At 37.4% G+C, this 27,036-nt stretch overlaps 1 protein-coding gene across 1 annotated transcript in view; it reads left to right on the forward strand.

Moving 5' to 3' along the window:
* Positions 1-21,671: 21,671 nt before the first annotated feature.
* The window catches only part of LOC114639413 (syntaxin-binding protein 5-like), a gene marked incomplete at its 3' end in the record, with an annotated part of 222,451 nt that continues 217,086 nt past the window's right edge, over positions 21,672-27,036 (forward strand). The window contains exon 1 of the mRNA XM_028788160.1: positions 21,672-21,857. Within this exon, the coding sequence (XP_028643993.1) occupies positions 21,672-21,857 (186 nt within the window). The remainder of the gene's footprint in view (positions 21,858-27,036) is intronic.

Here is a 27,036-nt window from a genome sequence, read left to right on the forward strand (position 1 = left end):
CACAAAACAATGGCTATAACAGTGAAGGATTTCAGCTATGCAGCATGTCCCCAGGCAAGAGGATTGTGGGAAGGCAAGACCTTTCTGTTGTCAGATTCCTATGCCATGATTTTGAGAATAGTGACAGATGTTTCAGGAATTCAGAATGGAAGACATGCTAAGGGCCAGACTAATGAACTCCGGAATTTCAAAAGAGAATTACACTCGGCTATACATCATTCCTTTTTCCTTTGTTTCATAACCCATTGTTTTTTTTTTTTTTTCGTTTGAGAAATTATTTTTTCCCATAAAAGCAGGATATCACTTGGGGTGCTTTGTGGCTCTGAAGCCATGCGGTCAACATGTGATTCAACACAGCTAATCTATTTCCACTCCCTAGAAAAGCATCTGAATGACTGACTCATGTGGACTTCTCTCACCCTGCTCAGGGGCACTTGGTGGAGGAAATTCTTGAGTCTTGCCATTGAGGCATCCATAACTGGTCTGGTTCTTGGTTCTTCTGAATCCGGTTATCCAATCATTTTAGTCCTTTTTAATGAATTGCTTTTATTGTTTAGCTTAGCTAATGTCAGTTTTAAAAGTTTGTTAACAAAACCCCTAACTAAGACAGATATATATTCCAAACTGGGGAATATGATATTTATCCCAGGAGACTCCCAGGGTAATGCTATGCCAAAGGAATCAGCTGCAAAACCATTTCTTCTATCACTTATATACTGTCTTTTCTTTTGAGGTGAGCTGTGGTCCTGTGATTTTCTTTGACCAAAAAAATATGATTGCAACTGGTATATTACCTTTCTAGCTGGGCACTTTAAAAGCCAGTGGGCAACTTGCTACTAATCTGATGATTGGCACATGTATCTGAGAGACTATGATGAAGAGAGCTTCCTAGCCTTCCTTGACTGGACTTGTAGCATGAGGCTGGTACAAGCCTTTGTTGTGATGGCGACTGGAGGATGGGGGCTCTTGTTAGTGACATGCAAGACTGACTTTACAGTATTTAGAAGACTGAATAGTAAATTTTGGTTGCCATGGAATCCTAAAGGCCAATGTGTCCAGGAAATATAACTCTTTCACCTTTAAAATTCCAAGTCATAAAATGGAAAATAAAATAGAAATGGAAAAGATTAATATTTCTTTGATTTGGATAATATAGAGTCTCTATTATGAGAAAACTTTGGAATCTATTATATTATTTTTATTTTTATTATAATTAAATAGAAATGAAACATTAAATCAAGATCAGCTAATATAAGGACTAACAAGTCTCAAAAATCGCTATGATTTTAAATGAATCTCAGTAACTTGACATGATGATTAATATTGTTTAGAAGTTGGATGAAATAAAATTACCGTTACCCGTGGTTGTGTGATTCTGATCTCCATGGTTTGGTCTTTCGGTTCTACCATATGCCATGAGATGACTCAGGTCACCCACATCTTTTCTTTATTTGAAACATTGCAAAACCATCACTTATTGAGGACACAGTGATGTCATTTGGCCTGATTTTGGTATGCATGCACCATTTAAATATTAAGTGATCATTTTGTTTTTCCATAAGCTAAAAAAAAATCAAAACAAAACAAAGTAGCTGTGTTTGGTACCAATGTGAAGATAAATAGATACGTAGGAGTGGGTATAGGGCGGCAGTCCTTGGTTATGAAGGGTTATTCAAATTACATTGAATATGTTTATATTGATTTTTAAAAGATTAATGAAATGAAAACATAAGGGTAAATTTAAATTTTAATTTCCTTTTATTTTATGTCAATGAGTGTTTGCGGGCGTATGTGTATGTTTTCCACATGGATGCCTGGTACCTGCAGAAGCCTGAAGAGGGCATCGGATCCCCTGGAACTCGCATCAGATCCCCTGAAACTGGAGTTACAGAGAGTTGAGAGTCACCGCGTGGGTGATGAGAATTGAACTCAGGTCCTCTGGAAGAGTAGCAAGTACTCTTAACTACTGAGCCATCTCTCCAGTGCCCATCAGAGTGACCCATTAGTAAGGAATTAAGAGAAGATGAAGGGCCTTAGGAATACGTTTGTGGACTATCAGGAACTATGTGTTCTAGTCTGAAAGTCTTTGCACTTGATACAAAATACTAAGTTCAGCAAAATATGGCATCTCCTAACACCTCTGGATTCCTTATAGTCAGAGAAGATACTAAAACTATTATCTTTTCTATTAGGTCAGTATCAACCTAGGAGCAGGTTTCTAATGGTGTTACTCCAGAGTCTCTGAAGTTTTACTTCACAACTCCATCTAAATCACAGATAAAAACAGAATATATATGGAAGCAAATATATCAGTGTGTGGCTTGCAGAGAAAATCTGTGGAACAACCTCTAATTCATTTCTCTCCCGATATTTGGTTTCTATGCCATCAGATGGCTCCTCCGCCCACTTCCCCTTCTTTTCTCAGTGTGTGCTGACCTCCACAAGATCACTCCTCCTCGTCTCTGTCACTCTCTCTGATAGTACAGCTGTCTAGATTCTTAGATTTCTTTACACATATAGATAAATGGTTCTACCAACTACTTAACTTCTTAGGTTTTTGACCTTTCTCTCTTCCCATGACTATCTCCCACCTTCTTTAAGCCACTTTACAGATCTTTAAAAAAAATTCCCTCATACATTACATCCCAAATGAATTTCCCCTCCCACTACTTCTCCCAGTTGCCTTTCCCTTCCCCTTCCTTCTCCCTCAGTTCCACTCCTCCTCAAAAAAGAGCAGGCCCCCTCCAGGCATATCAGGTGAACTTGGCTTAATAAGTTAGAATAAGACCATACATAAACTCTCTTATCAGGTGGGACTAGATAACAAAGTAGGAGGAAAAGGGTCACAAAAGCAGGCAAGAGAGTCAGAGACACCCAAGACCCCCACTGTGAGGAGTCCCACAAGAGTGCCAACCAAGCTACACAACCACAAGATGTGCAGAGGATTTCGGTCAGACTCATACAGGCTCTGTGGTTGTCACTTCAATCTTCGTAGCCCCTTCGAGCCCTGCTTAGCTGATTCTATGGGTCATGTTCTCTGGGTATCCTCAAAACCTCTGGCTCCTACAATCCTTCTACCCCCTTCTCCCTCCCACGGGGTTCCCCAAGCTCTACCTAATGTTTGGCTGTGGGACTCTGTATCTAGAATATCATTAGGAATTATTTCATTGATGTATCTAGAATATCATTAGGAATTATTTCATTGACTTTATTTTTTCCCAGCCATATTCCGTTCTATCCTTGGTTCCTGTGCCATCCAGCCTCTGGTTCCTGGTTACATATTAAACTAGTAACTGTTGAAGAATCAGTAGTGGAACCCTTGATGAGTATAACCTCAGTTTGGAGCTTCCCACTCTCATTATTATCCCTCAAACTTCTCCATATCATTTATTCCAGTGTCTCACTCCCAACCCATCAAGAACAATGAAATATCAATTCTAATGTCTTCTAGTCACTCACGTTTTCATCTTGTTTGTTATCCAGGTTAAGTTATATGATCAATTATAATACCAACCCCCAGCCTCTAGTATATTAAAAAATATACCTTACCCTCTATAATACCTTACCCTCAGCCTCTTTCTATAATCTCACTATATTGTTCTTATTCCTGCCATGCTTAAATACCATTTTATGCCAATTACATGCCTGCACTTGTTTAGTTTACATGACTAGAGAAAAATAGAGCCATTCTGACTGGCCTCACTTTATATTCATGATCATTAACTTTAATGCTGCCTAGTAATTATACTCCCACAGTCAAGCTTGATCCTCTCATTCCTTCTCTTTCTCTTCAGACTTCAATACTTCCTCCATCATCTTCACTCCTTTTTGTTTTGTTTTTGGAGACATAGTTAATCTGTGTAACCTTGGCTGTCCTGAAACTCATGCTCACTCTGTAGACTGGGCTGGCCTCTAACTCAGAGATCTACCTGCCTCTGTCTCCCAAGTGCTGGATTAAAGGTTTGTGCCACCACCACCTTGCTATCTTCACTCTTTTTTTTTTTTTTTTTACTAAGAAAACAGAAACAATATTTAAAGAACTCTCCAAAGCAACACAACCTTCTATGCCTTCCCTAGTACATCGGTGTCTATATATTCTGTCACCTTGGGTCCGGGTCTGTTCTCCTTTTCCATTCAAGGTTATCTTCTAATTATTCTCTTCAGCTTTCATGCATCATTAATTCTCCTATTTCTGGTGGATTTTCCTCAAAAAAAAAAAAAGCAACTAACCATCTATTTTTTTATTACCTCCCTTAAAAAACACCAAACCAACAACACCTCCCTTCTCTTGATCTTACTTCCCTGCAGCTCATAAGCCATTTCTCTTTATGTAAAATTTCTCAGTATATGCAATATTATATAATATAGAAAAACTGTAAAACATCTCAAGGTATCGTTTCCTCCCATTTTATAGACTTACACTTCAGTCTTCTCTTCCTGCTATTTCTTGAACATGCTCTCAATTAGCTCTTACCCTATCTACTTCAATCGCTTCTGAAAATATAATCTGCGACTCTCTGTCCTTGTCTTATCAGACTTCCAGCAACATTTGACACAGTTACACACCGCCTCCCTTCACAGTACACTATGCTTCAACTACCTCACTGACTGCTCTTTTTGATTCATTTTTGGTTATTACTCAGCTTATCTGGAAGTGACTTAGACCGAGTTTTGGAGATCGTTATCTCTGTCTGTATCCCTTCTTAACTCTTTCTCCCTCTCCTGCTTTATCTCTCTCCTTTCTCAGTTCACCCCTGCCAATCTTTCTTGTGCTAAGAATCAAACCCAGAGCTGTGTATATGTTAGGTAAGTGCTTCACTACTGAGCTACATCCCCAGCCCACCTCTTCTCTCTTTTCCATTTTTACGTTGGTGGCCTGATCCAATAGCATCACTTTAAATACCATCTAAATGCCAGTGACTCACAAATTTATATACTTGCAACACATTTATAGCTCAGACCTCTCAGCCTTGGAAACCTGACTTAAATGCCTAGCTGCTAGTTGACAGTCATCAAAAATATTAATGACCAAAATGATGTCCTGACCAACTCCTCCTCCAAATCTCTCTTTGTCCTCCAAAGTCTTATCTTGATCAACTCATGACAGCTTCATTCTTATTTATTGCTTGTGTTTTAATTGACCATATACTTAATAGTTATTCACACTAGTACTTTTTCCAATTACCATTAGTTCTATTATTCAAGTAAGAGGTTTTCCACAGTAATTATAATGAAGAAGATAATATTCACATTTCTAGGAATCATAATTTTAATTGGGTACAGGTATCCATAAAAAACTAATAGAAAAATGTCCTGTTGTTCTTGGTGGCAGATGTCTTTAATCTCAACACGTGGGAAGCTGAGGCAGGTGAATCTCTGTGGGTTTGAGATCAGCTGGGTCTACATAAGGAGTTTCAGGTCACCAGGGCTACACACCGAGACCCTGTTTCCAAAAGAATACAAGAAGGAAGTGAATAAGATGTGGAGAAACAAAGCCATGTCTTACAAGGAAGCACTACAGAAGTTAGGATATATTTAACCTAGAAAAGAAAAAAGTCAAAATTATGTCGGCTGTGTGTACTCTTAGAGGCTTAAGGTGACTGAAGCACTTGTATTATCCGGGTGCTTAGAACATAATAGTGTAAGATTTTTCGTTTTTAACATTTTGTGTTGGTTACTTTTTATCAACTTGACACAAACTAGAATCACCTGGGAATAGGGACTCTTAATTAGGAATTGCTTCTATTAGATTGGCCTATGGGAATGTCTGTGGGGTACTTTTTTGGTTTTTCGAGACAGGGTTTCTCTGTGTAGCCCTGGCTGTCCTTGAATTCACTCTGTAGAGCAGGCTGGCCTCGAACTCAGAAATCTGCCTGCCTCTGGCTCCCAAGTGCTGGGATTAAAGGCATGCACCACCACCGCCCGGCTTGTGGGGTAGTTTCTTAATTGCTAATTGAAGTAAGAGAGAGCCCAGCCCACTGTGGGAGGTACCATCTCTAGGCAGGTGGGCATCAACTACATAAGAAAACTAGCTGAGTAAACCAGAAAAAGTGAATAAGCAATGTTTCTTTGTGGTTCCTGTTTCAAAATCCTGCTTTGGGTTCCTACAGTGGCTTCACTTGATGTTGAACTATAACTTGTAAGCCAAATAAACCCTTTCCCCACTTTGTTAGTTTTGGCCAGCAACAGAGAAGCAAACTAGGACATAATATGTTCTAAAAGGAAAAGGAACAGAACTTTGAGATGTTTTCCAGTCTTATTGCATTGTCTAATGTGCATGTCTAGAGAATTTCTACATGAGGGTCTCTTTGCAATATCTCTACCAGAGTGTAGAGGAAGTCCATCCTTGAGTATGCTAAAACCAAAAAGTTACTTGGATAATATCACATATCATATGAGAAGAAGATGGGAAAGCATCAGATGAATAGATAATGATAACTACAAAGAACCAGACTTTAGAGGGATTTTTTCCAACCAGACTCTTAAGACAAGAGACTTCTCTTCTATTCACAGGAGTGTAGGAGTTTAAGAGGATCATTCCCTCAAGGGCTAAAAATCAAACGGGAGTAATATGTGATGCCTATCATCTATATTTCTAAGTACACATGCTTTCCAAAAGTAATCTATTTTTTTTCTTAGTTTCATCTAATAAGTCCCAAGAAATTTTCTTTTAGAATCACTAGGTAAAAGCAGTAGAGTGATAGATTTTTTACTTTTATAAAAACAATTTTATCAGTTGGAGTGACTGCTAGAGCAGTAGTCCCTCGTCTTGATAGTCTTGGGATTTATTTCGGAAGGCTCAAAAATTCCGAGTTGTGGATTCAACCTTCAGTGTTTTGTCAGTGTTGTAGTCTGAGAATGTATGTTTTTAAAAATGGGTTCATCTTATTTTATTTGTATGTATGAATATTTTGCCTAAATATGTTCGTGCATCACATGATTTCCTGGTGCCTGTTAGGCCAGAAGAGGGTCTTAGATGCCCTGGAACTGAAGCTATTGATGGTTTTGTGAGCTACCATGCAGGTTCTGAGAATTGAACCTCAGGTCTTCTGCAAGAGCAACAAGTACTCTGAACCTCAGAGCCATTTCTCCAGCCCGGACATTTGTTTTCTTAAAGCTCCACTCATGTCCTATGCTCAACTATGTAGTAACTGGATGGAGTCAATGTTGATGAGATTATTTAAAAATCGAACAGGTAATTGGAGTAGATAGCTTATCTTTCCCAATCTTGGAATCCTATCATTTCGTGTCGACTCAACTCAATGAGCATATACAGATTCGATGTCATAAACACAAGGACACAAATTCCATTAACTTATATGAGTCAAGGTGATTCTGCTAATCACGTTGCATTTCTGCTTGCTGTTGCTTTGGATGGGTGAATTTTTTTATGTTTAATGCTTTTCAGGCACAGCTTCATTAGACTACGTTATGCACAGCATCATTGAGTCAAGATGATATTAGCCTACTAGAAGAAGCTTCTGTGCCAGCTGTGAGGGCTCCCTAACATACATTATGATGATAACAGTACACATGAATATGTGAGAGTAGGTGGTAGGGGAGAGAAATTTAAATCAAATTTTAAAATGTGAAAGAGACAGCAACACCTGGGAAATGAGTACCAGTTGCTACCAGTCTCAATTATTTTTCTTTTTTTCAAGGTCAAGCTGGCAATTTTTCACAACTCCTACCCACAAATGCCCTTCCTGATTGATTGACTCTTACAGCTAGAAGCTCTCCTTACACCCAGGAGGCAAGCTTGCTTTTTTATCGTATTAAAAAAAAATCTAAATGCCAAAGTGAAAAGAATACTTGGCTTCTGTTTATTTTTATCTGAAAAAAAAATCAGAACAAATATGTGAATTCTAAAGCAGTTAATCTTCATCTTAATCCAGGATTTAAAATTTTAAATTATTTAAAAAATAGTATAGGGAAGAAAATTGCTAATTATACTCACAGAACTAAATGAAGCTTTATTATAAAACTGATGGATAGGAATATTTGGTTTATTCCTATTTAGTAAGTATACTATCTGGTATGGCAAAGAAAGAAAACCCTTCACTATATCTCCACTGTTCTTGTTGTAGATGAAAATACATCCAATACTTGTGTATAACTACATAAGAATAATTCTTTTTTCTTGAAGTTCAACAATAGCTTAGGAAAATCAAGCTAAGGAGTCATGAATTTGTATGTAGACAAGTTGAGATGTTTCTATAATTTCTTAATTATTATGATGATACACACAGATGGATACAGATCAATTTATAGAAGTGAAAAAATATGAGTAGATGTCTGATGATAAGAACAAAGACAGAGGTTGGTGCTGTTAGAAGGAGAGGCATGAAACAGTTGCAAAGCTATCATTTGATTCTAATCATTAAATATTAGCCATAATCTGTTTTTAAGTTAAAAATCTACAAGTATCCATTTTGGGTGGTTTAATCTTGAAACACAGAATATAAATATACTCTTTCACCTCTACATTCTAGGGGAATCACCCAGAGTAGAAGATCATGTAGGTTATAGAACTGACAAAACACAAGAACTGACCATAGCATGATTGTCAGCTAGTGAGGGAAGGAGTCAAGAACAGATTTCTGTTTATTTGACTGATCAACTAATCTCAGAAATGGGGATCAGAAGTAGTTCATTTTGAGGCTTTTAAAAAATTATTATTTTTGGATTTCTGAAAGACATCCAAAGAGGTTTGAATTATTGTCATCAGTTTGAAGGTCATTGGCCTATAGAATGTAAAGAAAGACAAACTAGAATAAAGTCTTAAGACTGTATAACCGTGGAAAGAAGAGCCTAGAATGAAATGGCCAGGAGAATGGCACAACTAAGAGAGTGGGGTTTTGCAGCCAAGAGAAAGGCTTACTTGAGATAGAGAGATAAGGTTAATTGTTAAACACTTTTTCAGACATTAGACATGAAGGAAACTGAAAAGCATCTATTGAATTGAAGCCTGCTTGATATTATTAACCTCAGCAATTGCATCTGCTTCATAGTGATGGGAACAGAAGCTAGGTTAAAGTGAATTAGACAATGAAGAGACCTGAGGAAGGCTGAATCACTTTTAGACATTTGGCTGTAAAGTTAGGCAGAGAGATAAAATGTAGGTTGAAAAAGACACAGGAGTTAAGACATGTTATTTGTGTTGTTTTAAGGTGGGATGGTATTACAAAGGAAAGAATCAGAAAGGAAGGATGAGAAAGAAAAATGTTGAAAATATAGGAAAGGGAAGGAATTAATGCATATAAGTAGGATGAGGTCTTATACACATGGGTTGGACAGGAGAAAAGTGCCTCTTCGGTTTACAAAGTTATGGGAGGCAGATGAGTTACCAGAGAAAGGTAATGGTGCATGCTGCTGACAGTATTGTTCTGAAGGTTGGATGGCAGAAGGATGAAGACATTCTCATTAAACGACTTCCGTTTTTAGCTGTCAGTTGAGTTTGCTATTTAAGAGGAGAATTACAAAGGCTGAGAGAGTAGGAAGATTATTAAATAGTTGTTATAGACTTTGACCTTGTTTTATTGATTATCTCGTTTTACTTTTGAATTTTCAGTATTTTGTCCTCAACTTCTGTTTCCTTGCTTAAAATACTATACAATCTCAAATTCATTCATATCTTCTCTAGCCTTTCCTTTTCCACCTTTTCCTTTCTTTTGTTACATTTGAAATAGCAATTTATAATTGTCAATTTCTTGCTCAAATTACATTTGCTTCTTAAATATTTTGGAGTTGGGAAAGTAATATTATTTAGTGAAGGGGATAAAAGCTGTCCCAAAGACACAAAAGGAAAATTAGCATACAGCTGTGTTGAAGAAGCTGTATATGTAGACGAAGGTTCAAGACAAGCTAAAGCCTATATTCTCAATCCACTCCTCTCTTCTTCATCTTGGTACCCCAAAGGGACATTGCATGATTCCATCACTATTCTTGTAACACCAATTTATAGTGAGTTATTTGCATCTTCCACTCCATACTCAATTACTATTAGCTCTTCAAGTTAGTATTACTTCTTGTTTGCTTTTCCTCCTTCTCTTTTGTTTTTATCTATCATGGCGTTGCACCTAGTGCCAGATGTGTATGATAGACTCGAGTGAATGAATAAAATTTATTATGTCTTCAAATTCAGGCCTGAAATTCTAGCCTGATGCCTGAATATCACTCATCAGTACTCATTCATTTTTGTCTATTAAGTATTTACTGTGTGTGCACTGGACACCACTGGGGATATATATCAACAAACAGAAACACAGTCTTATAAATCATTTTACAGATCATGAAATTAAATATTCCTATTCTTGGTGTCTTTTCCTTTTTTTTTCTAGCTCTGTACCATCAAAAGCAAAGGCTTTCATTAAGGCTGATGGACACTCCGAGGAAACCAAGGTCTCTCTTCAGTGTTACCTTTACTTACTGTGCCTTGTAACATGCAGGTTTCAATTTTAAGCTATAACTTATCACTTTTTCAACTTTCTCTCTTTCTTTGACTTTTGAAAGCTTTGTTGATAACATGAGGCTAGAGAGATGGCTTAGTGTTTAAGAGTACTGTCTGCTTCTCCAGAGGACCTGGTTTTGATTCTCAGTACCCGCAGGTGACTAATAATCACTTGAAACTCCAGTTCCAGAAGATTTGATGCCCTCTTCTAGCATCTGTGGGCACTGTATGTACATGGTGCACAGATATACATGTAGACCAAATACCTATATACATATAAAAAAGGTAAACCTCAATGCACTACACATATGGGAAAGTATTTTTAAATTTATAGATCAGGCACATATTCTTATAATGTTCTTTCTTAATTGTAAGTTATTATAAGATATCAAATATCTTAGTGTGGTAAATTTAAATCACAATTATACATCTAATGAGTAACCTTTATTAAAAACTATGCAATTATATAAGGAAAAATGAGAATTCAGCCAAGATATATATTATTTAATATAACATTTGCATTGTCATTTCCATCTGTTACTAAAATAATGACATACAACTTTTTACTTTGTTTAAAGATGTCGGTTTGCTTAAACGTTGTTTATTCTTTCCTTCTCCTACCCCCTAGAACTTTTTGGCAAGACACTGAGTTCTTCCTGTGGATTATCAAGAAATATTTTGCAATGCCAGTGACTGCCAATGGTTATGTTAATCTCTTTAAGTTCTTAATTAGAAAAAACAAAAGGGACAAAGGAAATGAATAAACCATCACAGTTCTCAGTTCTGGAGTTTGAACAACGATAGATTTAAGTTACATATTATCTTTCTGTTCAAACTAATATTTCCATCCATACTAAAAATTGTTCAATGTGTTCAATGTATCTTTGATCTAAAAATTCATTTTCTCCTTTCACATTTTGTTACCAAATTTTCTTAATGTCTTATTTAAGACCCTAGACTTTATTAAGCAGATAACATGACTAAGCTACTGTCTATTGTCCAACTTCTATCCTGAATGTCTTTATCTGAACCTAGCCCACTTCAGAGTTTCCTTGAAGATTTTACTTCTAAACAATAAAGTCACTAGTAACTCTCAAGTAGCCAGTTTTCTGAGGTTAGTGGATGTTAGTGGACAGCACTGTCTTCCTTTTCAGTCTCTTTTACCTTGTGGGGTCCCTGATTGGCAACCACCAGAATTAATATGAGGATTCTGTTGCTGAAAAATAATGGGAAAAAATTGTGATTTCAGATTCACTAGGCATGTGGTTGTGCACTAACATGGATCCTGTCATCTAATCTCAATAGCAATCAATAATCTTATATTCTCTTTGCAAATAGAAAACTGAATCAAACAAATGAATTTTCCCACTGTCTGCAATGAGAACATGGCAGACTCAAGTTTAACAGAATGCAGAATTTCTATTCTTAAAAATGTACCATGGGCATCACATCTCTTAAAGGTCTTGTCACTCAAATTTAAAAACAGCTTTATGGAAAATAGTCATATTTGTTGAAGCACTGAATGTTTTTGATGGCTTATGAGAACAGTGGTGCAGAATATTTTAAGTAGGAACTGTTCCAGAGAGTTCACGATATTTGGTTTCCATAATTAGAACATATTAGACACTGACACTCTTGAGAAACTATGTAAATCAATACAAGACTTGTATTACAGAAGGACTATGGATAAAGACGTTAAAGAATTGGAAGACTGGGCAGAGAGAAATAAGGCTGAGAAATATGATTTTTTTTTTGCTTTAACTGAAGAGAGCTAGAGGGACAAATAACCCATAAATCACTCTTGCTGCTGCTGGAAAAAAAATACTTGTAAAGTGCTTCAGCCTGGCAAAGGTTAAGAAAACAATAATGTCTTGTCAGTCTACGCTAGTGAAAGAGCTGATTAGAAGAGAAGATGTGCACTGTATGGCTAGAGAGGAGTATATAAGGATTCTCTTGTCTTGCTGCCAGCAGTTGGGGTGGACAAGATGTCTGCCATTCATCTCTCTGCTCCCTTCGCAGTGCTTTTGAACTTTTGTCTTTTGGAAAGGCAGTCTTGTTGGCCTCCTGGCTTATTTTCTACAACTCTAGTTGATGACTTAATAGGGACTAATAACTAATATGGATATTTATAGAATTTTGACATTTAAGCCTTTGTTACCCATCATAAAAATTAGTAATACTGTTGTTAACTTTGTTATTGGCCATTACAGAACAAAAGTATATCCCTGCTTAAACTAATGCCGTCTTTCTGTGTCTTTGGTGAATTCAAGTTTCGAGTATGAAAGGCTGGGTCTTCCACTAGTCTCTGTGTTCCAAGCCCAAGAAAAGCATTGTACATTCATAGTTTTTATTATCTAGCTCACGGTCAATGAATCTTTCATTTGTTGATTGAATTTTTCTGTAAAATTAATTTGAATGACCATTTTCAAAGCTCACATCTCTCCTTATTTTGTCCCTGGGTATAAAAACCTGAACTGTTTCTCAGTCTTTTACCATTTGTTTCCTCAAAAAGCTGATCATTTGTAGTTGCACATCTTTTTTTGTTTGTTTGTTTTTTAATTAGATATTTTATTTACATTTCATATGTTATCCCCTTCACCCCCCCCACCCAGGAAGCCCCTATCTCATCACCCCTCCTCCTGCTTCTCTGCGGATGTGTCCCTACATATTCCCCCCACTCCCACCTCCCCACCCTCAAATTCCCACCCACTGGGGCGTGCAGCCTTCATGAGACCAAGGATGTCTTCTCCCACCTATGCTCGACAAGGCCATCCTCCCTTACATTACAACTGGAGTCATGGGTCCCCCCCTAAGTGCTCCCAGGCTGATGGTTTAGACCCTGGGAGCTGTGGTTGGTTGGTATTGCTGCTCTCCTCATGGGGCCGGAAACCCTTTCAGCTCCTACAGTCTTCACTCTAACTCCTCCATTGGGAACCCCATGGTAGCTGCACATCTTTATTGTCACTTCTAGTTCTTCCTGTTCTGACCTCCTCATGTCTATTCAAATAACAACAGCATACTATACCGATAAAACAGAATGGAGGCTTGTTAATCACTTTTTATGCTTAGAAGTCAAATATATGTGCTATCACTTCTTGCTAAGCTTTATGGAAAGTTTATGAAAACTTTTATTATTTCCTTTTCAAACTGAAACTGTAAGCACTCACATGTTCTACTTTGTCCTGTTGTATTTAGCTGATTGTGCAGAGGCACACATCATTTTAAAACTGTCCTCAAATTTTGTCAACAATATCTAGAAAAAAATGGCATAAATACAGGTTATATTAAATTCCATCCTACATTGGTTCTTTGTATCATGAGTTTTTCCAGAGGAATATAAATTTGTGAAATCTTTAAAACATATAATTTAGAATTAAGTGTGAAAGTACAGTATCCTGACATAATAATACTCCTAAGAATGTCTCCGGAGCCTCTTCTGATGTTAGTATAAAGGCATTCTACTTATTTTTATTTATAATAATATAAAATTATACATGAAATACCTAATAATATAAAAATGATTAAATAAACTATGTCACATTGATGTGATTGATTTTTCAAAACCAGTATGCCTAAAGACTAGTTAATGTGGTAGGGAATGCTCACAACAAAATGTTAGCTACAAAGAATGTAGATTAAAACAGCATGTACTGGGTACTTTGTTTAAAAATGTTTGTTAAAATGCCTGAAAATACACATCTGTAGCTATAATAGTTTCTTAATAGAAATTATTCTCCTGCATACAAATGGAAATACTAATAAAATGTGACCTCTGGAGAGCACTAATTCATAGAAGAATGATTTTTAAGAATTCCTGTGTTTGTTTTTCTTCTTTACTGTAGGCTGCTGTTCCTCTCCATTGGTAAATGCCTACAAGAGTATCTTTTAAGTTACCCTTTCAGCAAAGCTTTGACTAAAATCACACAAAGACAGGACTTAAAGGTCACGTAGTCCAATCTCCTTCTGTCCTTCAGGGACACTCAGTCCACAGGTGCAGGAGATGTTCAGATCACTAAGATGGAAGAAGAAATTCAAACCCAAAGGCAATCTTTATAAACTGTTCCACAAATGTAAAAGAAGAACGAAGACATTGGTATACTTGTAAGTGGTTTGCATTCTACAAATCAGCTTCTTATTATAGCCTAGATTGGTTGTTCTACACAGGGAGAAATGAGTCTTTGGGGCTGAAGGTGCCTGTTGGCGATGTAGTTACTAAGCTAAGGCTTTTTATCTTATCACAGTATGATAGATGAGTATGTGAAAATCTATTTTAGAATATGCACAAAAACCAATTTTAATTGCATGCTTAACAGTAAATATTTGAGTTTTGTCCTAGAAGGCATGAGTTCTGTTTGCAATTCTGTTATTGATTGTGTGCTGAGCCATACTTTGTATGTTTTGGTTCTATCCTTATGACCCCTGGCTTTTTATCTGAAACCCATGGGAGCTATGACATTATTTAATTAATTCTCTCTCTCTCTCTCTCTCTCTCTCTCTCTCTCTCTGTGCGTGTGTGTGTGTGTGTGTGTGTGTGGTGGGATTGCATTAGTGCATTAGGTTGGATGACGGATTTGTTTTGTAAAGCTGATGGCTATTTCCTGCTATATGATAGAAGGCTGCTAATTGTTAACCAGTTCCTCTGATGGAGGATATTCAGTAAGGTCAGAAAAAAGTCAGACAAAGATTGGGAAGGAAGGATAACTCTCCAATACACTTGAAAGTTTGCCAGAAAGACTACAGATGGGACTTCTTGGTGTCCCAGTTGTGTTTGCATAATGAAATTCTAACTTCTAGGTTGACAAATAATAAAGATGTCATTGTAACTTATCTGATAAACCTGAAATGGGTGGCAGTTCAGGTTGTTTGCTCTAGGGTCCATTATCTCAGCAAGTGGTTGGGAGGTTTTTTTTTTTCTTCTTTCTTTTTTTTCTACCGTGAACAGTTGCTTGCCTTGCATTATGGTAAATCCCATGTTATCACTCTTTCTACACAGATTCTCTCCAGCTGCTCTGATATTTGCTGAGACTACAGCTTCTCTCAGGAAATTAATACCGTCATGCTCTGTCTAATTAGTTATTGAATAACTGATTGTCTTTTATTTTAATGGGGCACACCCTAGTGACTCTGTTAATATGTTTCAGATTATACCGAGCTTTTCTATTAGATAATCTTCCAGGAGCTTGCCATCCCTAGAGTCTTCACTCTTCCAACTCTTTGCCCTTCTACTCTTAAATGTCTTCTAGTAATATGCAAACTCTGGAGGAGATGTCTTTTATTTTTCTTTCTGTTTTACCTTCATACTTGAATCTGACCATAATTAACTTTTTTAAATATCTGAGATCTGTATAAAGAGATTTCTTTGGTTTCTCAAAAGAAAACCACCACCATGAGTAGAGAGCTTCAAAGCTTTGGAATGAGGCTGATGAATCTAAATCTGTCTCCAAGACTATGTATGATCTTGGGGTCCTAGTTTCACTGTTTTTTCTTTCTTTGTTTTTGTTTTGTTTTGCTTTTGCTACAGTTTTACCACCTATAAAATGGAGTTGTCAATAGTTACTGTGTAACATGTCTGTGAGGATTAAATGAGAAACCATATATAAAAAAATAAATCAACAAAGATCTAGTTCATAGTAGATTCTCTCTTTAAAATGTCAAATTGGAGTTGGCAGGAATATGACATTGGCCAAGGACTAGGAAGTAGGCTTCAGGCAGGGATCTGATGTTAGGCTAGAGCAAAGAGGTAATTTCTGGCAGGAATCTAAACATTAGACTAGAACAAGGAAGTAGGCATCAGACATGAAAATGACTTTGGGCTAGGACAGGGAAGTTGGCTCAGATATTTTGGTCCTGATAAGCACTTAGACACAGTGATCATGGGAGTGTTCACAGAATTGTGTTTATTGCCTTGCTTTTTCTTTGACTATTTGTGTTTATTGTCTTGCTTGTTCCTTGACTATTTGCATCTATTGTATTGCTAGACCCTCAACCTAGATCTGACCTTAAGACATGCATGTAATTAAGATGGTATAAAAACCAAAAGGAGGAGGGGGGATGGGATGGGGTTCTAGGGAGGGGAAATGGGGAAAGGGGATGACATCTGAAATGTAAATAAATATCCAATAAAAAAATTTAAAAATATGTCAAATTGTATGATTATACTATTATGGGATAAGCTGTATACCTCTACCCAAATTCAGATGTTGAAGCCCCAACCTAACCTCAGAAAGCAATTTCCTTTGGAGTTGTGGCCTTTAAAGATTCAATTCAAACAAGGCCAATAAGATGGCCTCTACTAAAGTCTGATAGATATCATAAAATGAGGGAATCTAGACACACTGACACTAGGGTTTTGTCCCACAGATAAAAGACCAAGCAAGACCACAGAGAGACGGTAGCTATGTGCAAGCCAATTAGAAGTTTCAGAAGAAATTAAACCTGCTGATACCTTGATAATATAATTCTAAATTCCGAAGTAGTGAGAAAATACATTTTCTTGTTTAAGAAATCCAATTTGTGCTGTTTCATTATAACAGTTCTGGCAAACTAATCATGTGTAGTTACATTTTCTAGAAGAACTGCCTGCCCCCTTTTCTATTCTAGTTTGTTTAGGTTTTTGATTAGTAATAAGTAAGTGAGTTAGAATGTAATCTTTGAAGTTAGGCCCAGATTTGAGGACTAGATTATCTTAAGTGACTGTGGGCAATTTTTTTTTCCTGAAACTTAAATTTTCTTATATGTATAATGTGGGGAGAATCACTACCCATCTCATAGAGTTATAATGAGGAGTAAATGGATGAGATGTTTGTGGAGTTCACAGCTTCTGGTGTTTGGAATATAGGTGATATCCACCTGGTAGGACTTTATGTATGCAATGTATCGTTTACAAGTTTGATTTGTCATCCCTGCATGCTTTTTAAAAATAATTTGTATTTATTTTTACTTTATGTGCGTTGTGGTTTTTTTTTTTTTTACTTTGTTTTGTTTTTTTGAGACAAGGTCTCTCTGTGTAGCCCTAGCTGTCCTGCCTGCATGCTTTTATCAAAGCTCAGCCAATTCTTCAAATACTCCTTTATATTAGAAATGTCACATGGGTACAGTTTTCTGTGCAGCTTTTGGATTACTTTTTCAGTGTAGAAAAGTAGTTTTGATCAGCCTCATTGTTGGCTTGATCCAAGATTATAACTCCTTAAAGTGAGTGGTACTTTCTTTTCGACACATATTCTAAATGTCTTCCAGTTTATTAGTTTCGTTGATTTAATTATTAGATTTGTGATTTAATCATTTTGCTGCAAGTATCAAGCTCAGGCCATGTTTCTTTCATATAGCGCTTTATACTTGTCACATTGGTAGGAAGAAGCCAGAAGTGATCCTTGTTTGATCCAGCTTTAGTGTTTTCTATATTGTTTATAAGCTATCTTGTATGTTCTGATCTCATTCCTGCTACCAAATGTTTATACAATAACACCCTGTTGCTTTTTAACTCAGGATGGAACGTGCATTCACAAATATTTCATTGTGATTCATGTAGTAAGATTCTTTTTACTGTTACCCAACATACAAAGAGCTTCTGCCTTTTGCTCGTTTCTATCTTTGCCTATAGTCTAGTTTGTCATCATCATACTTTCTTTCCACGGGAGATTCTTTCTCCCCACCTTCTCACCATTACAATTATGCTAAAATTTTTACATTTATCTTATATTCAAGTTAACATATGCTGGATACTCACCACATATAAGTTATTGTGCTACTGTAGAGTATTGCTAATATTTAAAATAATGCCAGAGAGTCCTAACTATAGTATTTCATTTTATTTTTAATTTTATGTGTGTGCCTATTTATGAGAATAAAAGCACATCCCTGCATAAGTTAGACAAATGTTTTACCACCAAGTCACCTTACCAGCTGTTTTAACTTTCTAATATTTATTGGAAACATGTATATATTTTGACACAACATTTCTTCTACTTTTCGTACCTATTTGTCATCCCATCTGGACTGCTGTGTGCTTTATAGCTTTTTTTTTCTTCTTAACTCAGCAGATTGTTGAATTCCCTTGATGGTCAGAAAAAACTTTGTTCATTTGTTTCATATGCTTTTCTTTTTTCAGCTCTGTTTTATTTCATAGAATATATTTGTGATGGTATGATGCTTGTGATGCGTGACGTAAGTTTTGTTTGTAAACATTCTGTGTCTCTTTGCTGAACTGGAATATCTCCTTTCTTCACTTTCATCAAAAGGGCCAGACCTCCATATGCTGTGAACTTGTTTTCATATTTGACTCTTAAATAGGTAGGTGAACTTTTGCTGAAGCAAAGAAAGCATTCTAAATCTATCATTCTATTCAATAACGGCTAACTCACCAAATGCTTCCTTTCAAAGAAAAGCTAGACAGAAAAAGAGGAAGAAAATCTTTTAGCTCCCATTGACTCCTGTATTTGGAAATGAACAATGGGCCATAAAGAAGAAAAACTGACGAGAGGAGACAGTTAAAGACAGATATGTATTGTTAGGTATCTAATATAGGATTTAGAAGCATCTCAAGATCCAGTTTATAACAGGTATGGAATTTGTTTCCATATTTATTTTCACCCCTTCAAAACAGTATAAGTTGGATATCATCTCATAAATCTTTATCTCATAGCCATTAACTAATCCATTGTCTAAAACCCTTTCAATGCCCTTTATAAGAGAAATGTTGTGCCAGGTACTAAATTAACTGGAAGTACAAAATTCTATTCCTTAATAGTGATTAAGAAAATTACTATCTGGTTTTGACAGTGAAAGTGTAAGAGCTTACAAAAAGAAGCAATGCAAATATTAAGGAGTAAAATATTCGAAATGGGAATGCGAATGTCGAGCCGAGTTTCTGAAAATCGCCATGGTTCCTTTGCTATTTGCCTGAGTAATTCATACAGCATTCAAATCTTCCCTTTCCTCCCTCTCATCTCCTCTGACAAAAAAAGGGGTGAGTCTGAAAGTGTTGTCCCATACCTAAGATGTAAGACAGTAAGTACTTAGGATGATTACTAATGATCCCTGTTGCTCAGATTGAAGCGTACTCTGAACCTTTTACCAACAGTCAGGGCTCAGAACTACATCTTCCACAATGGTGCGATGTTTCTTTTTCCTGTACGAATAGAGTATTTTCCAAAATGATCCAAATGAGAAAAAGCTTAAAATGCATCTTGTCATGATTTGAAAGAAATGTTTCCTCAAAAATTTAATTTGTCCATGTGAAGAAGGGGAACGCTGATTTATTTCATAGGCTGTGTAAAGTGGGCAAATCATTTCCTTAAGATTTGGAAGCCAATATTCCACCGAAAACCAATTCATTTTGGTACAGTGACCTAATGGAGAGGGCTAACAGTTTGTAGGGGTTATTTACAAATCTACTTTCAATGCAGATAGCAGGGCAGCAAGATAGCAGAGAGGATAGAACATTAGATGCAGCTGGCCCTGGTGAGCAGGAATAGATTAAGGGTTCGGGGACAGAGGGAGGCTGAAAAAAGAGCACGGTCCACAATATGATCCAGAACAAGACCCAAGGTAACCCTTCCTGCAGCCTCGGACTCCCGGAGCGCAAGTTCTCAAGCTTGGGAGCATTCTATTGATTCACACTTCCGTCCTTCAACAGGTAGCACCAATTACAGCCCCCAAAGCACGGCTCCATGGCATACTGGCTAGTATGGCTGTCAATCAAATACATCACCTACTTTCCTAAATGATGCCCTCCTCCTGTCACTGGCTTTTCTTCTGACCTATCCCCAAACTTCTTTCCTGCCTGGAATCCCTAGGACTGGGGTCACTGGAGCTTGTGATTGGCGAGAGGATGTCCCGCCCCTTGGCGCCCAGAGTGCCCCGCCCCCGGCGCGAGAGTCTGGGAGGGAGGAGGGTGAGGACTTGCCGGGGCGGGGCCTACCTCCCACGGCGGGGGCGGAGCCTGAGGCAGACCCGCCCGCTCGGTTAGGACCTCGGAGAGCTCCAGGCACCAGGACCAGAGAGACCCGAGAAGCGGCCGGATCCGGGCTGGACCTTCGCCCGCCTGCGAGCCTGCAGCCTCCGCGCCCTCCGCCTCACGGGCTGGCCGGCGGCTAGTGGCGTCTGAGGAAGGTGCTAAGTCTGGGGTCCCCAGGGACACCCGTGCCGTCCCATCGCGGCTTTTCCTCACACCTGTGCGCACGCTTGTGTGTGTGTGTGTGTGTGTGTGTGTGTGTGTGTGTGTGTGCGCCTGTGGAAGAGGGAGAGAGAGCGCGCCCGCGCAGCTGTCTGAGGTGCGTGTGGCTTGCCCGGCTGTCTGTGAAGGCTCCAGGGCTCGTAGTCCGCGGTGGAAGCCTTAGCGCCCTGCTTGGCTGGGAGGGAGCGAGAGAGCCAGCTCTGCGCGCCCCGCAGGCTGAGGCGGGACTCGGGCCGCAGGCGTCACCGCTGCCTCACATCCCCCGGAGAGCCGCTGCTGTGCAGAGGGGGAGCCGGGAGGGGAGGGGACACGGGGAGACCAGAGGCGGGAGAGGGGCAGAAGAGAGGAGCCGGGGACAGGTGGAGGCAGGCGGTCCCCGCTCGCCCCTCCCGTCGGCTGTGGCTGTGAGTCACCGCAGATGTTTTGGGGTCTAGATTTTTGGATATAAGGGATGGGAAAAACCATTTTTTTTTTTTTGCCTATCCCCTAGTTTCTATTGGAAAAAAAGGGAGCTTTGAAGATGATGGGGGGGGGGAGCCCCAAACATGGTGGCAGAGTAAATACTGGTTCCCCCACAACATCGCTTTTTCCGATAATAAAAATTTATGAGCTGACCCTTAAGAAGGAAAGCCCCCACCTCTTCAGAGCAGTCCATAGGGTCTTGGTCTGTTGGGCTCTGGTTTGATTGTATAATAATGATGATATAATGCTAATGACGATGATGACACTGCCTTTTATTTTTACCCCAGTGCTGATAAAGCATAGCTACAGCTGGGGATAAAGCCCTTGAAAATCTGGATGTGTGAGGAAGGAATACTGTTGCTCTTAGAGTTGTGTTCTCTTTATTTTATAAAGATATCTCTTTTAAAGTTAAAATTTGAGGACAGGAAGCCCGAGCCCCTCTCCCTCCCTCGATTACCCAATGCTCATAAAATGGGGACTAGCTTCTCCTGCCTTGACTAATGAAAAGATAAAGGCTTTTGCCCCGTAAAATTCCATGTTTGTCACCACTTCTCTTTTCCTTTTAATTTTTCAACAGTGTTTAAAATGAAGAAGTTTAATTTCCGAAAAGTTTTGGATGGCTTAACTGCCTCATCCCCTGGCAGTGGTAGCGGCAGCGGCAGTAACAGCGGTGGGGCTGGAAGTGGCTCGGTCCATCCAGGAGGGACTGCAGGGCTTCCGAGAGAGGAAATTCAGGAAAGCCTGACTTCAGAGTATTTCCAGATTTGCAAGGTAAGTTTTGAATTGGCTTTAGAGCCTGTTATATTTCTACTTTACGGTTGTGAAGAAACAAGGAAACACACACACACACACACACACACACACACACACACACACACACACACACACGTGCATATGCAGGGCTGGAAATTGTTGAGACGCCAGCATCAAAGAGCCTAGTACTAAGTCAATTTGAGTGAATAAAAACACTTAAGACATCAACTTTGGCATTGATTTATAAGAAACGATGGTAGTGTAAAGAGAAGGAAAAGACACACAAAAAGTAGTGTTTCTAAGACGTTAAAGCCTAGTAAGTGGACACAATAATATTTGTGTATAAGTAGTGAACTGAAGGAGAAATGACAGTCATTTGGCTTCCTGGGTTTTCATCTTGAGAAACTGTTATCCTTTTTCCTCTGTCCAGTGTAAAATGAATAGGCCTCTCCACATGTTGCTAGAATTAAGTGGATAATAGATTAATGTGTTTAATGACAGTGTTCTAAAATTCTAGATATTTTTAAAAAGGGGATCTTAGACTCTTGATAAACATACAAATCCTGTGGGCTCAATGCATGTGAGAACTCAGGATATTCAAAAGAGCAAAGTAACCAGTGTTCTGATTCAGGGAGAAAACATTTTAGGCTATTATTCTTTGATTTTGAGCTTCTAATAAACAAACAGAATTTTGGACTGGGAAAGAAAATGAGGAATAGTAAAAAATGTAACATTATTGTATAAAGATATTACAGTATTACTTTATGAGATGGCATATTTTCTTTATTGCTCTTTTTGGGTGTTACCCTTCAGTGTAATTTTGGCATGACTTATATGAGAAAAAATCCTCACGTCATTTATATGATACAAATGAATTTAGTTTTATAAATGTGATTGAATACATAATAAGAAAGATAAGGACAAGTTTCAGTCATTGTCTCAGCTCTTTCTAGAAAGTTTATTATAAAAGCATCAAATCTATAGTTATTAGTTTACTTAAGGCCCAGGTTTATTTAGACTTAAATAGATTTACTCAATTGTGTGAATTTTGAATACAGTATGAAGTAATAGTTATTATATGAGTTAAGGAAGAACTTAATAGTGGTCCTGAGACGAATATGTGAGAGAGTCCTGGAGGCCGAATTTGAGTTGCTATACAGGAGAAGCCATATCTTGATTCTCTATTTTTTTTTCTATTTCCTTTCCCACATTCTGAAAAAAAAAATCCTAATACCCTAAACTAATGAATGTGATAGTGATACAGAAGAATTTTACTTAAGATAAAATTAGTATAGAGCAGGTAGACTGGAACCAGATAGATGCTGGACAGTTGAGGCTGTAAAGCTAATAGAGAAAATTGTAAATAAATTCAGAGGTATGTGTAACTGCAGGAAACACAGTGTAGCACGTGGTCATCTCCAGGTTTATTAAGAAAGTAGTGGTCATGACAAGTGGCAAAAGTTAAGTATGGTCTATGTCAAACACATATGGCATGGTAGGAAGGACACTGGCCTATGAATCAGATTTTTTTTAAAACATTTAAAACCCTGTCATTTGCCAGCCATACTATCATGGGCAATATTTTTTTTTATTACTGGAGCTTTGATTCCTACATTTGTAGTATGAGAATAAATATTTCTGTTTTCCCTATACGAAAAAAAGCTTATTAGAATCTGAGAAGACAAGACGGTGAAGAGAGTACACAAGTTGGAAGGGGTGATAAAATATTTATATTGTTAAAGTTGAAAAGATACCTTTTTTGTTGTAGAACAAATACAACCATTACATTATAGACTTTATATTTAGGGTAATAAGTTTCAAATAAACTATAAGGTTAGACAGCTATAATAGCTATGCAGTGATAGTACCGAAGTCACACCAGATATGGAAAATACAGCAGCTTATTTGACTAGGACTACAGTTAATTTGAAAAGTTATTATGTAACTGTGTTTTAGCTAACATAGTCTATAGTGGATATATAAAATGGATTAGGGAAAACGCAAAATTAGAGCTGTTATTGGAATGGGGACTTCATTTAGGCTTACTGATGAAGGGTGCAAAGGAGATTCTATTGTGAATGGTAAGAAGGCAGCACACTCCAGACACGTTTACCTTTCCATCGTGGCTAAAACTGAAGTGTAAATCTAGATTCTGTTCTCCACCAAGCCTCCCTCTACTATCTGCATGCTCAGATTCTATTTGCTTTGTATTTCTGGATTTTATGCCGTTTCTCACCCCCAGTCCTCGTTCATTGCATCCTATTTTCTTGATTTGTATCTTGAGAATCCATTCCGATCTCCTCACTTCTTATTTTACCTTATTATACTTCATTTTGTTGTAATAATGTGATTACCCAAATGCAATACGATTTGCCTGGGACAAATTCTGTGCTGTTTCCATAGAGCAGTACTTCTCTAGAAACACAAGTCTTTTGTTATACTCCAGTAAAATCAATTCAAACAAATGAATGTGATGTTTTATTGGCTTAAGTTTATTTGATGAATTATAACAAGTTTTACTGCCAATCAATACTTATTTGCATTTTGTGCTTTTGTATTTTACTCTTTATAGGCAGGTATAGGGTATTTGTTGATCTCAAGAAATGTAAAGCTAAGTTCTTTATAATATATGGAAAATGCTCAAGAGTAGAGAGAGAGGCTAGTGCATCAGTTTATTGTAATCTCTTTTAGGTTCAATATGTGCCCTCGAGTGTCAGCTTCCTCAGCTATTTGTAACACATGCCAACTACCCTTCCTGAACCTGAAGTTTGTGAAACTCATTTTGAAAACACTGCTTTATACAATAACTTTTAATCTTGATTTTTCATACAGTTCTCTTCAGAGAGGTATCCTGTTTACCTTCCTAACTCTGTTTTCATGGTTCCCTTGGCATAGTGTACTGCTCCAACCCATCATGATGTCATACATGTAATGCTTTCCATTCCATGACTTCATTGAGGATAATTATCCCACCACCTTTAATATGTACGATTGGAGAACTCTCGGGTAGCCTTTACCATGTCACTCAATGACAACTTCTGTGAGACCAGTCCTGACCACTGCCTCTGCTCACTTTATCCTTTAAAATGTTTCTGCCTTTACAGTGTAAACTCTGAAAAACAAATGTGTTGTTTTGCTTTTATATCTCAGTTAGTTGCCTGAGTGTCCACTGTTAACAGACAAGTGGTTTTCAATGAACTCTTGTCTCATTCCAGTGTTAAAGAATCAAAATATCCAAAGATAAGGCCCAGGGATTGGCATTAAATTAAAGGCCCACAGGAAATTGTTAGGTATAGTTAATATTGAAAACTAGGCATTATTATGTTTTATAACAGAAGAAACCATCATACACATCATTTGTTGCTTAACTGAAAATAGGTTAAGGTAAAGATACTATCAGTAATTATGTATTAAAACAATTCTTATTTTTATTTTATGTGTGTGAGTGTTTTGCCCCTATGTATATCTATGCACTACTGTGTGCCTCATGTCCGTGGAGGCCAGAAGAAAGCACTGGGTTCCCAGGAACTGGGGTTACTGATGGTTATGAGATACCCTGCAGATGCTGGGAATCCAACTGGATCCCTAGAAGGGCAATCAATGCTCATGCCTGCTGGGCATCTCTGCAGCCCAAAGATTTATTTTAAATTATGTATATATATGTGTGTGTATCTCCATGTGGGTTGTGTGAGTGTGTGTGTGTGTGTGTGTGTGTGTGTGTATCTACAGAGGACATAGGCATTGGATCCACTGGAAGTGGAAAAATAGGAGATTGTGAAGCATCTGCATAGGCTCTGGCAAACTCGGGTCCTCCAGAAGCACACATTGTGCTCTATTTTATTTTCACTGAAAATATACACAGTATTAAACATTTTAACTTATTTGAAAGACATATAAATGTGTACCACATTGCAAGTCATTTGATGAATAACAAATACATTTTCAGTTACTAAGTATTGGTTCTCTGATTAGAATTCTGTAAATTCTGGGTGGGTTTGTCTTCCATAGACCATTCCAAATTCATTTGCACAATGCTTAGTTTTTATTTCAAGTGATAGAATTATCTTATGAAGCAAGCTTAGTATCAACTTATATATTCATTTATTAAATATTTTCTATATATAACATTTTATACTATAGTTAATGGATCCACATTTCAATTTGATATTTTTACTGGAGAGCAACTTACTAGATTTTAGCATTTAATGAGCCATTAGTTTTCATGTGTATATTTTATAGTGAAATGAAGTTTTTGCTAATCTAGCAGGTTGATTAAGTTAAAATTAGTTTAGAAACTTCAGTTATAAAGTATTCTATTGGAATTTCACAATAGCCATGTAAGGAAGGCACAGGAACAGCTATTAAATTCTATTGATAAAACATAAGAGGCCAGAGAACTTAAATCCTGAGGTTTACCAACATAGCTACTAATTTTAACACCATTCTTTTCAGTTCTTACATCCAGATTCTTCTTGCTTTTTTATTTCATGAAAAGACAATATGATAAATTCCTAAGGAATCTGGAGACTTTGAAAAGGTAAATATTTTCTTAACTCTTCATTCAAAATATAATAAATATGATCACATCTCTTTACTTTCTACCTAGATCAGCTACCTAGATCAAAGCCCCCAAAATTTCCAGCATGGGCTACCATATAGCATTCTGTGTCCTCTCCAATTTCACTCAGGCCTCCCTATAATCTTGTTTTTTAAGTCGTAGAAGAAACTTTTTATAACCTAAATCATATACCATCCCTATTTCTCTTAAAAATAAGATAATAAGGCCAGGTACTGTGATGCACACCTTTGTAGGCAGAGGCAGGCAGATCTCTGTGAGTTCCAGACTAGGCAGGTATATGCAGTGAGACCCTGTATCAGCAATTAAGAAAAACAAACTTAAAGTTCTACTATAGTTTCTAAAGCTTCAGATCATCTGCCTCTTGATAAAACTAGTTTGGACTGTTATATTTTTTATACTCTCCGACATTGTCCTTTCTGCTGGTTCTCAACTATAATTTCTTCCACAAGGCTTTTACATTCATTCTAAAACTATTACAGAAAGAAAAGGAAATCATTGAAAGGGGGTTCTACATTATTAATGTGATGTATAATTTTAAAAAATAGTGGGAGGTTATAAATAAATTTATTTTAGGTTTTATTGTATAGAGTATTAAGAACATTTTTGTTTCCAAATAAT

This window comes from Grammomys surdaster, unplaced genomic scaffold, assembly GCF_004785775.1.
Source record: "Grammomys surdaster isolate TR1022 unplaced genomic scaffold, NIH_TR_1.0 125704, whole genome shotgun sequence".
Taxonomy (NCBI): domain Eukaryota; kingdom Metazoa; phylum Chordata; class Mammalia; order Rodentia; family Muridae; genus Grammomys; species Grammomys surdaster.